The 12,075-nt window shown below is 43.9% G+C and overlaps 1 protein-coding gene across 4 annotated transcripts in view; it reads left to right on the top strand.

The window, feature by feature from the left end:
- The window catches only part of LOC138489333 (zinc finger protein 1 homolog), a 135,954-nt gene extending 125,621 nt beyond the window's left edge, over positions 1-10,333 (top strand). For all 4 annotated transcript variants that reach the window (XM_069617039.1, XM_069617040.1, XM_069617041.1 and 1 more), the window contains one exon: positions 7,738-10,333. In XM_069617039.1, the coding sequence (XP_069473140.1) occupies positions 7,738-8,456 (719 nt within the window). In that variant the 3' untranslated portion in view covers positions 8,457-10,333. The remainder of the gene's footprint in view (positions 1-7,737) is intronic.
- Positions 10,334-12,075: the final 1,742 nt, after the last annotated feature.

The following is a 12,075-nucleotide window of genomic DNA, read 5'->3' as shown; positions in this document are numbered from 1 at the left end:
ATCCCCCAAACAGAGACTGCAATACGCTTTATGCCCTTGGAAAGCGTATCACTTTTTTGGCTGCTTATAGTACCCGCATAGCTAACAACACAACACTCCTTGCTAGGTATAATGATGTACAGTGGGGACTAGTGCACAAAGGCCTGCAGAATGTTCCAGCACCTACTAGATCTCAGTTTCTGGCATTAGTACATGAAGGTCGTCAAGTGGTGCAAAACATATTGAAAAATACCCTGGACTCGGCAGAGACCAGGTGTAGGGTACTAGTGGAAGGCACTCCATTTAAGCGCCATGGATGGCTAAAGAATTCTGGTTTCATGCCAGAGACACAGCCCTCACTTATTAGTAAACCTGTGGAAGACTCAGCCCAATTTCTTAAAAGCGGTGGACGAAGCCCTCGGAACCGCCAAGAAGAAGCTGTCATGTCCCGGGTGCAGTGTTGTTTGTTCTGGCACTATTGGAAGCTACATGTTTGCTCTGTTTCCCTCCACCTATGATGGCGGCGACTGTACGAAGACAGAATGCAGTCGTTTCACGTTCAGCGTGCCTACTGCTGCAGACGTCATTGGTTCCCGTACCAGGAATTAGTCTTGGATAGGCTTGACTCGGTACTGTTGTTTCCGACGCTCTGTGATTATGAACTCTAGGCATCCCTACCTACCTGTTCTTTCTCTGACCTGATTTCCTCTTCCATTCTCTAACTCCTGCTGCCCCCTCTCCGTTAGGCTCTCCTGCTATTACTCCACTCGACAAGATCTCATCTTCAAAGACTCCCGTTAGCCCCCCTACCACAGCACTTAGGAACTGCTGCAAAACCGACCTTCTGACTCTTCCCTCTTCTTATGGGTCTTCTCGTACTTACTCTCTTGTGTTTCTCGTTGCTAGTCTGGGGGTCCTGGGGTGAGTGAACTCCAGATAATCAACACCTACTACCGCACTGCTGGATCTACACAGGCAGCTTCCTGAGAGGCAGCACAGCACTACGCTTAATACCAGTGTTGCAGGTTTCTTTTCCCCCTAGAGGGTTTACCTTGAGCACCACGCCCCTTCCCTTCATACAACTAAAGGTAGTGGAGGTAGGTCACTGCTGCACTTGGAAGGTCAGTAATTTTGATATTTGATATTTGAACCATATGTAGTGGAAAATGATTACAGCTTGCGACGCCTGCATATCATTCCGATATGGAACAAGTGCAGCAGTTGGCCGCAGTGGTACAAAACTTGTCCCTTGGAGTTCAGGCTGTAAAACAAGAATATACGACTCTAAGGCAGCAGTTGGCTGCCAGACCGCCATCTGTGCCTGAAGTACGACGAGTCCCCTGCCCGGAGGAAAGTATGACGGCAGTCCACATTGCCTCAAGGAATTTCTTGATGCTTGCAGAGTGCAATTCGCATTTAGAATGTTGTTTTTCCCCACAGATAGAGACAGGGTGTCTCATTTCACAGGGTCAGCATTGGCCTGGGCCACCCCCATAGTAACAACCAATAACGCAGTGCTAGATTCCTTCCCCGCCTTTGTTGCTAGTCTTAAGGCTATCTTTGGCCGGAGAGAGATAACAGTATCCTCCCAAGAAAAGCTGTTGGACTATAAGCAAGGGACACAGGATGTCCTTGCTTATATATCCCAGTTCAAGCAATTAGCGTCTGAGACGGCTTGGCCAGGTGACACCCTAGTCACTTTATTTAGGCGGGCTCTGGCCAAAGATCTAAAAAATGAGGTTGCTCGGGTACCTAGAGCCACGTAATTAGCAGAAATTATCTCCCTCACCATGCAGCTGGACTATCGACTCCAAGAGCGTTGGGTAGAACGAAGAAGGAGCCGTCCTTTAAGAACAAACATGGAACAACCTTGTACTTCCTCAAGAGGTATAGAACCCGACGAACCTATGCAACCTATGCAAGTGGGAGCTACACAAGGTCCATTGACAGCAGAGAAACAGAATCTACGGAGGAGTTTAGGTCTCTGTATGTATTATGCCTCTCCAGAACTCGACAAAGGAGTTTAGGTCTCTGTATGTATTATGCCTCTCCAGAACATTTAGTGTGGGACTGTCCAGTAGTCCCTCCTAGAAGACAAGGCAAGTTGGGAAACGCCAGATCCCAACCATAGGTGGAACCACGGTGAAGGATGCCAATGGAGGTACCCAGGTACGTGCAGCATCTGCATTATCCTCAAGTATGGTGGTTCTAAAAGTAACTCTTTTCTGATAAGACTCTCTCAAACATTCCTGCTTTAATCGACTGCAAAGCAGCCGGTTTATTCATTGATGATCAATGGCCAAGAACCAGATATACCACCGTCTGCTAAAGCTGTGACCATTCCGGTAGAAGGCGTAGATGGGAACCCTTTGGTTTCGGGACCCATAAGTGAACAGACTCTAGCAATATGTATGTCTATTGCCTCCCATCAAGAAGAGTTGTTTTTTAAACATAATTAATGCCGCCCACTACACTGTTATCTAGGGATTGTCCTGGTTAAGGCAGCACAATCCTTTCATTAACTGGGCTGTGGGGTACTTATTTTTAGGGTCAGACCTGCCCTCTTCCACCTTGCGGCGCTCGGACAGTGGTAGATCAAGTGAGCATCATACCCAAAGAATATGAGTACCACCTGGATATCTTTACCCCTCCCCAGTATTCAGAACTCCCGCCTCATCATAGGGATGATTGCTCCGTTAATCTCCTTTCTGATCAACCGCTACCTTTCGGCACAATGTACATCCTTTCTGAAAGAGAGAAGTTGGGTCTAAAACAATACCTACAAATCCATCTCAAGAATGGCCTGATCACAGAATCCACATCTCTAGCAGGGGCTTCTCTCTTTTTCATACCAAAGAAAAACACTAATGAATTATGCCCCTGTATCGATTATCGGGGTCTATATAAGATAAATATTCGAGACGGTATCCCATGCCCCTCTTTCCTGACATCTTGGAAGCTGTGAAAGGGGCTTCAGTTTACACAATGCTCGACCTCAGGTGCGCCTATCATCGCATCCACATCAGGAAAGAAGACTGGTGGAAGACGGCCTGCCGCACTCTGGACAGTTTGAATATAGGGTTATGCCCTTTGGGCTATCGAATACTCAAGCCTTTTTCCTACTCTTCATGGATCATGTTTTTGCAGACTTATTACTCCATTGAGTTGTAGGTATCTTGCTGACATCTTGGTCTATTCAAAGAATCAAAGAACTCAGAAGAGCACCACAAACATGTGAGCACCGTACTCCTGAGACTACGAGAAAGCTACCTCTATTGCAAACCGTAAAAATGTGCATTCCACCAACCCAAAGTTACGTACCTAGGCTATGTACTATCTTCCACAGGGATTTTGGATAGATTGGGATAAGGTCTCAGCAATCCTGGATTGGCCATTCCCACAAACCATCAAGGAGATACAAAGTTTCTTAGGCTTCAATAACTTCTACAGGAAGTTTATAACTAATTTATCCACCATAGTGCTTCCCCTGACTTTGTTGCTAAAAATCTCTTTTATATACGGCTCTAGTACTACGCACTCCTGATCAAAACCAACCTTTCATAGTGGAGACGGACGCTTCTCATGATGCCATGTGTGCTGTGCTCAAACAGTCATCCTCGTTAGGTCAAGAACTCCTGGTAGCATACATGCCAAAGACTTTCACTCCCTCCGAAATCGACTACACAGTCCTGGAAAAGGAACTTCTCACGATAAAAATGGGCCTTAAAAAAGTTAGGCATCTACTTTTGGGTTCTCAGCATTCTATTGTAAGAATTTATAATCAAAATCTGTGAAGTCTCCAGTATGCAGAAACACGTAACAGCTGGCATCACTTTACCATTATACCAGGGAAAACCAATTTACAAGCTGACGCTTGATCCCGAAAGGTTTTCAGGAATATTCCAGGGTTTCAGTCGGAACGGTTGTTTCCTTATGCATCTTTTATAGCAGTGGTGAATTACTTTTTACACACCTTGTCCTGCAAAACCCAGGAACATCTGGAGGCATGTCAGCAAGTAGCAGCCGAACATGGGATGACTTATGAAGGGAATTGTATCTTTCATGGAAACCACGTGTTCTTCCAACAACTGATCTGCAGAAAGAAGTCCTCGATTCAGTAGCAGCTGGTCATCGGGGAATCTCAAATACCCTAGACCTAATACTGCAACACGTTTGGTGGGTGGATTAGAAAATAAGTGGGTCCTGTGGGTCCAACGGGAATACACACTGTTTTCCCCAGCTCCTCTATTCAACGGGATAGTTGACAAGATGCACCAGGAACAGGTCACACTGATCCTGTTGGCACCAATGTGGGCTCGACAGCCATGGTTTTCGCATCTCATGAGAATGACTCCCCACTAAGGAAACTGCCTTACCCATACAATATGCTGTCACAAGACCAGGGGAAGACACTACTCCCGTGCCCTCAAATGTTCAATGTAGCAGCTATCTCCTGAAGTCCTAGAGTTTAGGCAACTCCAATTGCATCAAAGATGTATGGATATTCTTAGAGAATACGGAAACCTAACACCAGACATTGCTACTCCAATAAATGGAAATGTTTTGACAACCCTATTGTGACTGTTCACCTAAATACATAGGGCCTCATTACGAGGTTAGCAGTAACTCACCGGTGCGACCGGCGGTTTGCTGCCGACCTCGTAACACAGTTTCTGGAACCTAGCTTCCCGGCGCCACCAGGACATTACAAGTCCCAGCGGCCCGGGAAGTCAGGCGCCAGAAAATGTAAGTCCCTATCGGACTCCATGGGAATGGGGACTCTGAAGCATCAGCACTGTTGCTGATGGTGCCAGTGCTTCCATGGCAACTCTGCCTGCCAGGGCAGCTGCACTGGGCAGGTTCAGACCTGTCGGGCACAGCGGCTCTGTCAGGCAGTCTCGTAGTGTAAGTTTACCGGCACCCTTGTTTACGGACCGCCAAACTTGTACTGAGGCCCACAATCCTTTATCTAACACACCTCTTAGATTCAGGACTTGTTTTAAACTCACTAAAGGTCTACCTTGCTGCCCTCTCTGCGTACACCACAGCTCAGAGCAATGTTTCCTGGTGGACATTTCCAGTAATTAAGGCATTCATGGAAGGGGTAAAACAACTTCCCCCTCCTTTTTCTAACCCATCTCCCTGATGGGACTTGAATGTTATTCTTCCAAGACTAATGGGACCTCCTTTTGACCCAATTCATAAGGCTAGTCTTAAGGCTCTCACCTTTAAGACTGCCTTCCTGGTGGCTAGTACCTCTATCAGGAGAGTTTGTGAACCTTAGGCTCTCTCAGTTCAGGACCCATTTGTTACCATTCATAAAGACAAAGTGGTACTACGCCCACACCCACACTTTGCGCCTAAATTCATTTCAAAGCTCCATGTGAACCAATCAAGCAAACGTCCAACTTTCTGTCAGAATCTGACTAACTCAGCAGAAAGAAGCCTCCATACACTAGATGTTAGGAGAGCAATGATGTATTACCTTGATCAAACAAAATCTCTAACAGAGAGACCAGTTCTTGGTCTCTGTTGCCAATGGTAGAGAAGGGGACCCTGTCTAAGTCAGTAATCTCTAGATGAATTGTTAAACTATGTTACTTTCCTGCTAAGAGAGATTTATCCTTTACACCTAAAGCACATTCCACTTGAGGCACAGGAGCTACTACAGCTTTTTTTGCAACTATTCCTCTTGTTTCTATTTGCAAAGCAGCTACTTGTAATTCTGTTCACACTTGCAACATTACTGCATCAAAATCCACTCTAAGACTGATTCTCAGGTGGGGCAGGCGGTGCAAAGACATCTCTTTGCTTCTGTTCCTTCAAACATCCCACCACCATCTCCTGGTACTGCTCGCTAGTCTATGCACAGCATGTGATTCTAAGCAGATTCACAAGCATCAGAAGACCTACATTACTCACCATAACCATATTTCTGGTGCTTGTATCTACTTAGATTTGCATGCTCCACCCTTCCTCCCCTCTTGGCGTTGAAGGAACATAGACATGTGACACCTTATTTTCTTCTGTACTGTCTCACATATTCTATCAGGCTCGCTCATAACAGAACATAAACAACCGGGGGGACCTCGACATGTGAAGTATTTTGAGTACAATACACATCATGTTAGGGATAGTGTTACAGTCACGCCCATGTCGACGCCTCTTTTCAATTTTCGCAAAAAAGATGCAATACTCTGCAATAACCACTAGGTGTCTGTCTATATGCACAGTATGTGAATCTAAGCAGATATAAGCACCAGAAATATGATTATGGTGAGTAATGTATTTCTTGTGTGAGCAGAAACCTGATTGCAAACATGACTGGAACATACCTAAGTATGGGGGAGTGTTCTTTCACCGAAAACCGCTAGGGCAAGAAGGGTATGGTACAGAGTACCTGGCTTGCTCAGGTAGACCGACACCTATACAATTTGAGGCGAACCAAAGGAAATGAACAAGCGGAGACTAACAGCTAAGGCAGAGACTGGGAAGTACACTGGGACACTGGTAACAACCCTGAGACTATGAGTAATCTAGAGGACTCTGTCCTATGGGTGGAGATGCCAGTGGTCTTTGTTCTACCTTAGGGAATGGAAATTCAACTCTTCACACACTATCCAATTAGAATAGGTCCTCGTTAGATTTTAGTTATTCCACCTCCCTCCACTTGAGTTCTTCCCCTTTCTCATAGGCCTTCCTTGATCCCAGCCCCCTTAAACATCAATATGAATATGTTTAAATGTGCCTATGTGTTGTATGATCTGTGGTCCCCACCTGTGACCACCCCAGTCTCCCATAGGCATTCATCCCAACACTACCCTGATCACAAAGTGTGTTGAAATTTTGTGTTTGTCAATTTTCTAAACTACTTACCTAGCCTCTCTCTATCCTGTTAACAAAATAATAAACTCCAAGCTCTGCCGATACTTGCTTTTGGTAAAACAGCATGTAAAGAAACCTCCATTCCTCTCAGATGAGCAGTTTAATAAAAAAACCTGCAATATTCTCAAATCCTTGGAAGCTCTGTCCTCGAGTCATCACTAAATATATCCCAAATGCCTGTCAAAAATCTAAAGAGACAGTCAGCAATATCCCAGCTCCTCCAGACACTTGTTGTAAATCAAATTAAATAAAAAACATTATGAAGCATTTTTGATGAAATAACACCTATAATCTTTCAGCTCTTATAATCAATTATAGAAATATTCAGAGGTTTTTGAATGCATTATCTTGTCCCTTTTCCCTGTGCCTGTGAATCAAACTGTAGTACTCTGCTGAACCGCTGAGAACAATGAACATGAAACATTTGTAAATGTATTGAATGTGTGTGGAGTCCTCCTCACGTTACAATTTATTTCTGTTTCTCTGAATTTTTAACTCCTTATTGATGAACTTTAACCCAGTCCTTGAATTCCACATGTTTTTACACAATGTGCTGCTATTATAAATGATGCCAGTGAGGAGGGAACACACAGCAGGGTATGCCAAGTATAAGTTTCAAATGTTATTATCAGCTTTGTTTCAACTGAATTTTTTATGATAAAAAATCCATGCATCAAATAGTGAAAGGTGAATTTCTACCCATGTTCTCCCCATTCAATCACAGAAATGAAGAGCAGGGACTGGACACTTTCCAGTGTGCTTTCTAATATATTTATATTTTTATGCACAAATCACAATAGTTTATATGTTTATTAATGGTTATGCTGCACGTGCACCTGACATAATACCTGTAACCTTTAATTCTTCCAACAGGCGATGGCACCATTACCAGAATAGAGAGCCTGCATATGAACCCTGGGAGATGCACTCACTGCGATCAGAGCTTTATCGATCACTCGCAACTGATGGCGCATATGAAGAGCCACATGAAGAAGAAGGCATTTACCTGCAGCATCTGTGGAATGTGTTTCACTAACAGGACCAATCTAATCCTACACAAAACCTTACACACGGGCAAGAAACTCTATGACTGTAGAGCGTGCGGGAAAATCTTTACTTCAAGCTCAAGTCTGTACCAGCACCAGAAGATCCATTCTGTGGAGAAACCATACAAGTGTCCTCAGTGTGAGAAAAGCTTTGCTCATAGGTTGCAGCTGGACAGCCATCAGAGGATCCATACAGGGGAGAAACCCCGCAAAAGCACAGAGTTTGGCACGTACTTGAATCAGCCATCGATTCCTAGACGATATCAGAGTTCCTACACAGGGGAAAAACTGTATCAGTGTTCAGAGTGTGATAAAAGCTTCTCTCAGAGTTCAAACCTTAGCATCCACCAGAGGATTCATACGGGGGAAAAGCCCTATCAATGCACAGAGTGCAAGAAAAGCTTCAGTCAAGACTCTGATCTTATCAAGCATAGAAGGATTCATACAGGGGAGAAGCCCTATGAGTGCACAAAGTGCAAGAAAAGGTTCAGTCAGATATCAAATCTGTACAGGCATCAGAAGATCCATTCTAGGAACAAGCCCTAGGAGTGCAACAGTGTGGAAACAATCTCATCTTGCATTAAACATGGGGGGATGTTGGTGGGTTCGAAGTGGTTGGAAAAGTATGCACCTTGGTAAACTGGCACAGTTCCTGCTGTTGTGCTAGTCCTCTGTAAAGCTGATTTATGATGCTACAACTTTCCTGTAAGTACATTTAGGTACACATGTCCCAAATAAGCAGAAATGTGCCCCTAGAGAAAAGTGAACAACAAATAAAAAAAACAGTAGTACAATAATCAATGAATTATGTCCCTCTTGAAAAGACAAGAGACTTCTCAAGTATAGTGCAAATTACGAAGGCCTAGTACAGCAATGGCATGCGTATGAGCCTGGCACTAATGAATGCAGTGAGTGTTTACTTATTTTGTATTCAATGAACTGTGTGCAGGTGTGTTCAGAAGACATGAAGGCATGAAGGCAATGAAAATCCTGGTGAAGGTAAGGATCTGCAGTTTGTAGGACCAATGAGGTGGGAACCCTGTACTTATCTAATGGCAGCGTAGACACCATTTTGGGTTCTGTGTTTCTATTTTACACCCACATGCCTCATTATAAAGGGAAGTGTTTGCCAGACCACCCAACGAGGTTCACCAATGCAAAAACATCTCTCTGCGACGAGCTGCCACCAAACGCTGCAAGGTGATAATGTACCATTCCTCCTACTTGGCTTAGAAAAGTAAAAAATCCTAAATGTCTCTAGCTATAGTCACTGATCCTAATCTACGTACGGTTATGTGGTCCCATGTACACATAGGATTTTACCAGTGCAATACATTAAGGCTTTTGTGCTTGTTGCGACTGAAAGCTCTCTATGTTGAGGTCAGGTCTTCTCCAGGTCCTGAAGGCTGCACTCTTATAAATTATTTCAGTGCAGTAGGTCTTGGCAAAGGTAACCTATCCATATCTGTATTGCTTCAGTACCCTACAGTGCCTTCAGTCTATGTTCACGCAAAGTACTCATGCATCTCGTTTCTTGGTTCTTTCCACATTAAGTAGTACTCCTTCCATCAAAGTTTCCCCTAGCAGTGACTGACATGAGAACTAATCTCAGAGTTGCAAAGATGATGTGGGAATTGAGAAATGAGCTGTACATTTCTCTATGCAGGTGGCCGCCGGTAACAGGACGTGGACTTGGAAGAGAGCAGGGCTTGGAAAAATTCAGTCTTAAGCCACAGCGAGACAAGCGAATGGTAAATTGGAGTGAGTTTGGGGCTTCAACTTTTAGAAACACTTGGAGCATTTCTGATGGATCTTGCAAGTTGAATTTCAATTTCATGTTCGCTTTTTCCTTGAGTTTTTACTCCTGGGGTTTCTGCATTTCACCTGGTTTATTTCATGATTTTCAATGAATGTGTGCAACATATTCAAAAAAATGGAAAGCTTGGTCTTTTCTTCGTAATTGGAGCCTCTGATGGCTTAATACATGCTGTAAGGACTTTGGCTCTGAGAATGCAGTGGAATAGAGTGAACATCTGATTGTTCAGCCAGCAAGAGACACGCAAGCTGGAATGATGCCAGGTGAAGCCCTGGCTGATTCCAGTTTCTGCCTGAGCAGGCCTGATGCATGTGGAACGGTTATCACAGCAGGTGACACTGTATGTGAGTTTTAGTATTGTGTTGGCTGAAAGGGTTGCTAAAGATTGCAGAACTGAAAGCTGCCCTATGAGAAGAACTGCTTGGCTGAATATTATTGAACACGAATGCTGCACATATGCATATTTACTGTACTCCTTGGATGAATAGGTCTACCAGTGCTCTAGGCCCTGTTATTTGTTCTCGTGTATGTTTTTCGATAGGAAGACATGTAGCTTTGCAAATGTTATGTTAATATACATGTATATAATAAAAGTGGTGTATATGGATATATTCTTTGATACATGTTCTATATTAGTTATGTCAAACAAGTATTTGTGCTCTATCAAAAGGACTATTCAGAATACATTTGACCAACAAATGTAACTTGGAGGCTGTCTGGCTCCTGTTGAAGTGAAGTATAGTTTCAACTTCTGGGTACTGCTGAGAAAACCCATGACAGTACTCCTGGTAGAATTTTCAGTAGCTTTATTTTGACGATTAAGCCAAAGAAGCACACACTGATTTTAACAGCCGGGACTCTTATCAGACATTTTTCAAAAGAAAGTGAATGTAAATCTAATCATATATATCACCAGTACATGTCAAATAATGTCATGATGCCCTCATTGGACAACTAAGAAACAAGCCTTTTTTCAAAGAGGCGCACACAACACACAGCGGTTTTGAGTACAAAAATCTCAACACTCCTCTAGCTATAGTCAAGGTGGACAAATGTCATCTTGGGGTTCCTCGCAAGGACAGTCCTTCTCTCAAAATGTTCAATGGGGCTACAAAAGGTCTAGGAGTAGAGGCAAGGCCTCCGCAGCCAGAGGCGCAACGCCCCCAAAACAATGACGTCCTGCTCCAAGTCCCCTCCCATGCCTCTCCTGTAGGAAGTTGCATTTTACAATTTACCCACACATGGAAGGAGATCACCTCAGACAAGTGGGTACTATCCACCATGGTGGGGGGATTAAGGGTGGCATGGTATTACAAGTATGACACTGACACAAGAGGTACAATTTGTAAAACCTTTATTCAATTTTCGGGGTTTGAAAAAACTACTTTTGCCTATAGCTAGTATGGGAGTAGTCTCAACCATCAAAGAATAAACTGGCCTAGTTGAGTCTCTCAAATCAAAATTGCCTATATTAACAAAACCTGATGCCTGCCCTACTTCTTTTACAAAAAGTGTGTAAAGGAGATTAGAATATAAAGAATATGTTTCCCCTCTACACAGGATGTAGAGGGGAAAAAGAGAGAAAAAAGATCTAACATCTCGCAGACCAGTAACCAAGAGGATTGTGTCTTAGGGGAAAGAACCCTGAGGAGAAGAAAACCAAGAGGCCCCTACACAAGAACACTCCGCTCTCCATCACCGCAGAGGGAAGCAAGGATGAGGAAACGGGAGGCCTCCAGTAGGATGGGGGGCTAAAGTATCAAAGGAAAAGAGAAACCTTAGATGTTAGCCATCAGAGAGGAAGGAAAAGGTAGCCAGGATTGGTTTACTTTTGACTAATCCCCAAAGATCAGCAGATACAACACTTAAACTCAGCACTTGGAACACAAGAGGCTTTAGCCACCTATCTTCCGACAATGGCGTTAATTTGGGAGGCTTTGACATCTTGTGTTTCCAGAAAACCTGGCTCTGTGAACAGCCAACCCTGGAGGGATATGACATCTCTGTCTCTTGTGCAAAAAAAGGTCCAAAGGGGTGCCCACGATCGGGTCTGCTCACCGCAGTTCTCAGAGAATGCAGCCTATCAATAAAGACTTGTTTACAAACTACAGAATTTATGTTAGCAACGGTCTTAGATTGCCAACAATCCAGGTCTACTGAGGGGGTAGTTAAGAGTGAACTAATTCTCCTGGTAAATACGTACTGGAATCCGATCGCAATATCCACCAAATCCTTTCTAGAGAGTATGGTAATGTTAATAGAAGATGCAAGGGACAACTTCAATATAAACCATGTGATAATTACTGGAGATCTGAATGTCCGTTGCCAGGAACCAATCGAACAGGAAAA

The sequence above is a fragment of the Ambystoma mexicanum genome, chromosome 9 (genome assembly GCF_040938575.1).
Source record: "Ambystoma mexicanum isolate Mex_15411 chromosome 9, UKY_AmexF1_1, whole genome shotgun sequence".
Classification (NCBI taxonomy): Eukaryota; Metazoa; Chordata; class Amphibia; order Caudata; family Ambystomatidae; genus Ambystoma; species Ambystoma mexicanum.
Note: the sequence above shows the minus strand (reverse complement) of the source record. Positions and strands in the feature narration are given on the sequence as shown.